This window comes from Pseudomyrmex gracilis, unplaced genomic scaffold, assembly GCF_002006095.1.
Source record: "Pseudomyrmex gracilis isolate BER0280 unplaced genomic scaffold, ASM200609v1 scaffold_275, whole genome shotgun sequence".
Classification (NCBI taxonomy): Eukaryota; Metazoa; Arthropoda; class Insecta; order Hymenoptera; family Formicidae; genus Pseudomyrmex; species Pseudomyrmex gracilis.
In genome coordinates, this window is record NW_018020859.1 from 1 (window position 1) to 7,888 (window position 7,888).

Below are 7,888 nucleotides of genomic sequence, written 5' to 3' on the forward strand. Positions count from 1 at the left end.
TCTCTCGATATACATTTACACACGTCAAGACGCACAACGGCTGTAACGGTTATTAGACATTATTATTACTATCATACTCAGAAATATATACGTGCTATTTAGTTGTATTTCACCTCCTGGTTATTTCTTTATGGCGATTCCCACAATTACACAACAATTGCATTTTACTTTTTTTTTTAAAAATCAGTACGAGATATATTCCAACAACAATCCGATATAGAAGAACACACAAGGAAATGAACAAGGTACTGCACACAATGTGGGCAAACATTGAAATGTGGAAAAATAACTCAATAAAAAATAATGTGAGAAAAAATAACTCATGACTGACAATTTTAATAAAAAAAGAACACAAGTTTCTGTAATGTTATTTTTACTATTCCTTGTGTGTCATTTTTCATCATTTGCTCATAAATCTTAACACCCACAGTGTCAATCAAAAATCTGTACCTCTTGAGTGAGTTCCGCAGTGGATACTGGTAGTGGAGAATTCTGTGTTACGGTTGGCGTCTCAGTTGATGTTGGAACAGATACACTAGGACCCGCCGAATCCTCGTCTATGTTAGATTCGTCGATATTCAACAGATAAGCGTGTATAGCATTGAGGCCAGAGTTCATTCTATTGTATCTGCCAAGTGAGTTTAGTTCTTCAAACAGATCCCTCTGATAATTAAGGAGCATGGAGTCCGGGTTCTTCGGGTGCAGAAACATCGGACGATGAATGATCGTGTGGTCCGTGTGCCATCCGGATGATCCATTGGTGAGATCCAGCGAACCCACGTTGAGCGTCCGAATGTCCAAACCGAGATAGGACTCCGGATCGACACGAAGCAGGGAGAGCAGCAGTGCCAGTTGGAGCAGCTCCTCCCGGTACAATTTTTTCACGCACAACATTTTTGCCGTAATCCTCCGCAGATCGAGTCACACACAACGACGCACACAGTTCTACGTAATCCCGCGATCCTGTTGTCACAGTGGCTGACAGTCGAGTTCGAACTGTGGGCTCGTCATCACGAGAAAGTGACGTGACTTGACAGGATGTTCGACATGGCACCGAAGTAACACCGGAATATTTACAACGAAAACGTAGAGTCTTTCGCGTGAAATAATTCTCATCGACCGTCTCTGTATTTACGCGACTAGACGCATCTCGAGCGATTCCGGGAACGTCACGAGTGTTCTTTCTAAGAGGTTAGAATACGAAGACGCGCACGACTCGCGACTCCGTTTTTTTTGACCGGGGTTTTCGCGCGGGAAAAGACGCGCGGAGCGTCTGTTGTGTTGCGGGAAAACGCGAGCCGTCGCTCGAAACGCCGGGACGATGATAAAAGATCCGCGTCTGCCGTCGGGACCGGTGTAGGTAGGTCAGTATACTTACGATAGAGACAATGGTACGAAAATAACCTCAAAATCGCGCGCACGCGAGCCACATCAAACTGTACCGCGCGTGTCTCACACGCATGTCTCTCTCGGCGCTGCTTTGACAGCCGACTACGGCACCTCCGTGTGGCGCATTCGGGCAACAACCAATCGCGCTGACAGTGCGTGCAACGGTCGAGGCTGCTCGTGATCCACGCGCGAATCAGCTGCGATTCAAGAGCGAGCAGGACGGAAAAACATTTTGACAGTCGGTCTTACGTACGTACACGTAAATACGGGAAAATGCGCAAAACAAAAGAGACAAATAGAAAAAAAAAAAAAAAACAATCAACCGTCGCGTCGTTCGAGAAAACCGCGAAAAAAAACTGTCAGAGAAAACTTCGACCGTTCCGAAACTCTAATAATCACGACCGATTAAAACCGATTGTATATTGTTCGTGCCCGTGTTCATTTGTTACAATTGCGCTATTGACAATCTTGTTAAAAGAAAACACTTTGATACTCACACGACGCGTGTGACGCACGGAGAGAACTGCTTCGGTCAAACGAGCCGAATTATCGCGCACCTTGCCGGGAGAGATCGTTCCGCGATATGTGACTCAGCAATCGCAATGTCCGTTCGCGCTGGTTCCGTGCTTGCCAGTGTCGCACCAAGGCGACGAGTCTCCCCGACAATTTCCGACCGCGACCGATCGGCGCGTCCCGGTTGGCGAAGTCTTCGCGAACGATTTTGTTTTTGCGCGCTTTTATTAGTACAAAGAGAAGCAACAGTAATAACAAGTCTCTCGACGCGATCGATCTCTTACGTTATCATCATTGACGATAACGTTGTTACGTTATTACCGCATCGTACGATACGGTCGCATCGCAAAAAAGTGCAGAAAACAGTATGTAAAACTGTTTCTTTTTTTTTTTTTATTATTTAAGGTCAAATACATTTTATATCTTTCTCTCTCTCTCTCTCGCTCTCTCTCTCTCTCTCTATCTCTATCTCTATCTCTCTCTCTGTGCGTACTAATCATTACACTACAAAGAAAATGTTATTCTTCGGACCGGTTTCATCATCTCCTCTATCAATTTTATATAATCAATCGATTATTCCATTTAATCAGAATGTTTTCAATTTTTTAATAAGTAATCGCCACTCGATTGATAAAACTTGAAGTGGATCTTCTGAAACGTCTTTGACTGCGTTTAAAAAGTAAGTCAGTTTGTTAATTCTTTTATACGTGGACAATTGACCGGTTCTTTCCGTTCTTGATCAATTGCGGAAACGGATCACATATGCATACAATCGGGGGGAAGCACGTAAGCGCCTTTCGCATGAAAATAAATACATTGGGTCAAATAATGCTTCTTATCGTTTGAGATATTATTAAGCGCGCGACTTTATACGTGTGCGAAGGCATTTACGCGGTGCGAACCGCGTTTTGTTTTTGTATTTTTATTGTGCAAAAGTCATTCGGAAAGAAATACGTTTTTCCTACGAAAAAATTTACACGAGGCAAATATCGTGCGGACACGTGCAATGTTTTTTTTTTTTACCTTCGATTAAAATACACGCATGATATGCGGTTGCGAAACACGAGGCAACAAGTTTGCTTCTCCAACAAAGAAGCTACACGTGCCTCGTTTTCATTCGTTCCTATTTCGTCCGACTTCGATTCTCTCATACGAGACTACTCTGTCGTCAGTCTGTGAATCAGAGGTCGGTATTTATAATACGATCTTGTACATTTGAGAGATCATCTTAAATTCATCTGCCGAACATTTACCCTAGATCTACCCGAAGATTGACTCGAAAGACGATATATATGTGTATAAATAATTGTATAACACTTTATACCACAATATTATACTATACAGAGTTAATTAAGAAAGTCTATTTTCTATCTCGTAAATAATTCACGAAGTCGCGAAGACCATCCATCGATAAAGTAAACCGCTCTCAAGGTGTTTTAATGAAGTTTGTGTATATATATATATATATATATATATATATACGTATGTGTTGATCCGATATCACTTTTATTTTTCAACAACGATCATTCCTGTTCTTTTCTTTCGACATTTATAACTACGAGTTGCAACATTCGCGATGGTTTTATGATCTTCGACCTTTATCACGTGATTGACTACGCGTCGTTGCCACGTTTCTTGCGAACGCGAGCAAAAACCTGCGCTTATGCGTAATCGCTTGTATATACGCACGTATATGTATATTAGGCGAGAGATTTCCATTTAACGCATTCTCCTCGCACTTACCTGACACACGGTCGACGGCGATTCGTCGTTCGGCGACGGCGATCGCGTTTGCGATGGAGTTTCCGCGAGTAGCATCGTTTTTTTTTCCTTCACACGAAAAGCAACGTCAAAAACCTTCTGTATCTTCGCTGCGATTACGCTCGCGTTATCACAAATCCACTTCTCCGTCAGCCCACCAACACAGTCACTGTGTTCTCGATTACACGAGAGAAACGCGATCTTTAATACGCCGCGATACAGTTTGTCAGGCGCGTGATCACCAAAGATCGACACTTTCTTCAAAGCAATTTTGTTACCGTCGCGATCAATTCCGCGTTTCTAATAAGCATCTTTATATCGTCTTCTGTTTGTGTTTGTTGTTTGTTTTTGTTGACGCTAAAATCGCGATATCTCTGTTTTGCGCGACAGTGCGGCGATCGCGTTGTTTGCGACGAGATACTTAAATAGAATTAATGGAATCAATGGACGAATTTCAAATTTGCGTTGTTTCTCAGAGATTTGTTAAAAACCATAAAAGTGTCAAATTTTACAAAAAGTAACGATTAAAAATAAAAATAAATTTGTCGGTCGCATATATTGTGTTTTGCAGTTGAATTTCAATGTCGCGCGCGCTAATTAGTACCGTGATCTATGACATACAGGCTGCGTTCGGGGAGCGCGCTGTTACGTCATTTTATCTTTATTGCTCATTAGATGTAAAACAAAGATAGAATGACGCAATAGCGCTGACAGCGTTAGACAAACTATAGACAAACGTCATGCGAGATTTCATTAGCGAGTGATGGCGTGACGGTCGTATTTTTCTGCCGTTTTTTTTTTTTTTTGGGGGGAGGTAACGAACAATAAAGAGATTTCGAAACTCCCTTTTTTTTGTGGCAAACTGAACACATTTCCTTGTATAATAAACTATTACGACACGTGATAAGACGTTGTTGCATTTCGGAGTCTGAAGAAGCCGCCAGCCAATATTTTTTGTCGCACGTGTCGTCTCTATAGTACGGACACGCGTAAGTCAACACTCTAAATTAAAACATTACATTTCAAAGACATAATTGTTTTTTTATAAATACAGAAGTTATTTCAAACACGAGTTTGATTGTAAGTAATTGAAGCTTAATTAATTATAATTTTTAACAAATAGTTCTAATAATTGTCGATCAATTAATAAATGTTTTTATAAATACATTGAGAGAGAAGGAGAAGTTATTTTAAAAAACTCTTTTTGATATATGTACTTTAAACATATAATATATTCATTTATATACTTGTGTGTACATATATTATCTCACATTCTCTTTTATACAACAAAATATCTATGACAACAGTACAATTGAGAACGGTATACAATATATATACGATTACGTCGGTACAATTTATACATATATAAGATGTAAAGACAGCCTCGTTCCCTTAAGACGTTATTATCGTGTCGTGATTGCGTAAAATACACACGTAATATTCATAAATATTCTTGATTCTTATATTTTTCTGGTATCCAGTCTTTCGATATAGCGTTTGTTTCGTCTCGCGTACGCAGTGGATTCGCGCAATACAACAGAATCTATATATATATTTTTTTTTTCTTAATAAAACAAAAGCAATTCGTTAAATCGACACGGCCATCGACATTTGACAACGATGTTGCTCATTCTTGATAAATTACACATTCGCACTTAAGAACTAACAAGAACCTGGATTTAAACTACTATATCGAAAATAAAGTACACACGTTTTTTTTTTTTTATTTTCAAAATCGTTGTGGGAGGATCGGAGGAAACTCACAAATCGCAGTTTCGATCGATGAACACGCATGTAACGAAAGTATTACGTTATATGTTACTTTAACACGCGTACTTTCGGACGTTGTAAGAAGTTTGTCATAAAATAGGCCAATTAGGTCGCATCTACCGCGTTGTCCGTTGATTGACTCTTCAGCGAGAGAAGATATCCGTTAGTGAAAAAATATGTTTATTTACACGTAAAGTCTAATTGTGCGTCGATTTTTTTTTTTTTTTTTTTTTGGTTTTGTTTTTTAATTCGCCGTTTCGGAGTGTATCAAAATCTATTCAATGGAATGATAAAAAAATGATCGATGCTGCCGTTTATTTACAGACTTTCGCTTACACTTACGCTCACACTGACACTTTTCTTCTTCACGTGCGCGAGGAAAGTCTCGGTACGTATATGTATGCGTGCGTGTTCTCGGTTCGCTCGTTAAATCTTGTTAAATGTGATGCAAAAAATGTTATGAACTAACTAAATTGAATCTGATTGGAGAAGTGTTAATGAGAAATATTAAATGTTGAGAGAATGTCATTTCTTGTGACGACGAGAGTGAATGAAGGGCAGTTTGAAATAACTTATATCGAGGAAATTCGAAGTACTTGTGTGTTCGAGCATGACGATTGCGCGTTTCATTTAATCGTATCGCGTCTCAATTGTTCGTTTACAAGAACACACAGAATTTGGTAAGATTCGAAAAAGAAAAAGCAGTGTGTAGGGTGTAGTTTTTGACGATTGCCCGATTGCAGCGGAAGTGGTTTTGTAATCGACTATAATTGTTTTCCCCGTATAAGTTTTTTTTTTTTTAGACACTTTGCAGACCTCTCTTCACGTTTTTATATATATATATCCGTGGTGAGAATGATTTTATAAAATAGATATCTAAGTTTTTTTTTTTTCAGCCTTATATATATGTAATCTCAGAACGTGTTGCGAATCGAGTCCGGATCGTAAAAAAAATAATTAGCAAATAATTGAATATTTCCGTTTAATATCTTTCGCTGTTTTTTTTTGTCCGTTTATTGTCCAAGCAGTTGATCGGAAGATGAAGAAAAGAGGTGGTAAATTACCGCGAAATCTATAACGGAACTTCAATTTTTATGTCAATGTGCAATTTGTGGCAATTTGCGCGCGTGTTCTGTTCGATGAATAATAAACATTTGCGCGATTGATGATTAAAACCTCTAGTCCATTTGCAATTATTACAATGAAGTGCCTGAAAAACCGGGACGTTCGAGAGATTTTTAAACAAGCTTAGCGCGTCGATGTCGTTACGTCAACATCTTTTACAAAATCGAACACGGAACACGTCTCTCTTATATTCTAATACATGCACACCGTATATATATATACATATAAAGCGTTCTTCAGATTATAGAAATTTATTTATTTTTTTTTTCTTTCTCATAATAAAATATCCAAATATCTCTATCTATGCTACTTCTCCGCATGGAGAACAATCAACTCCACGCGAGACGTATCCTGCGCCTCCACAGCAGCCACTAACAAACACCAATACGCGACACACACGGTACATCGATCTTTTTGTTTCACAATTAATTCGTCATACATATATATATATTTATATATATATATATATATATATATATATATATATCCATCTGGCACGCGGCTGAGTGTTTTTTGTTTTCTTTAACACCTTTTTTTATTCTTTCTGGACGTTACGATACGGTCACAGACTCCAAGCGATTTAACATATTACGCTTCCTCGCCTTACATTGATATGCTACTTAAACGTGCGGGACGATTGCTTTCGTACACTCATGATAATCCTATATACTTTACCTTTAAATTCCGGCGCAACACGTCGTAACCGTAAGAGTTTATTACACGCATGACTTATCTAATTAGCGATTTTTCTTCGACAAAAATTCGTCGCACAAGCTCGACTCTTCCTGTTTGAATTAATTATATATTGGATGGTTCACAGGAGTGTGTAAGGGCTTTTGGACATCACGTGGAGATGTGATTGCGCTGTGTCGCTCTCTCCTTATGATAATAATAAATAAATGTCACGGGGGGAGACTAAAGCTTTCGACGCGTCGAAAAAGTAGGCGTATGTCGTTAACCCTTTTTTTTTGTTTATTACTTACGCCGAGCGTCGGCGCTCGACGACGCTAACCCCAGGAACAATGTGATGCCCTCCGCCCTCTCGTGGTTTTCAATTTTTTTTTTTTTTTTTTTTTTTTGTATACTAGTGATTCGAGCGGCACGCACTGCGTGCGCGGTAAATAAATACTTTCGAAAGTGCGTATAAATCGGTTGTATATAATGTAATTACGTACAAACTATTCGGCTTTTTTACTTACGCTTGTTGAGGGGATCTCCCTTCCGGCGAGTAAACTATGATAACGAGATTTTTTGTACAGAATTAGGACTGTTGAAGTATTCCTTGAAGATTGTTTTTTTTTTTTGTTGGTTTTTTTTTTTTTTTTTTTTT

General features: G+C 38.9%; 1 protein-coding gene across 1 annotated transcript; it reads right to left on the minus strand.

Annotated features, from left to right (window-relative positions):
- Positions 1–450: 450 nt before the first annotated feature.
- LOC109859656 lies at positions 451–2,267 on the minus strand (the record flags this gene model as incomplete). Its single annotated transcript, XM_020438121.1, has 2 exons — positions 1,887–2,267; positions 451–1,339 (listed from the first exon to the last, which is right to left on the minus strand). A coding segment is annotated over exon 2 (444 nt), but the record flags the coding sequence as incomplete, so codon positions are not given.
- Between the last annotated feature and the right edge of the window lie 5,621 nt (positions 2,268–7,888).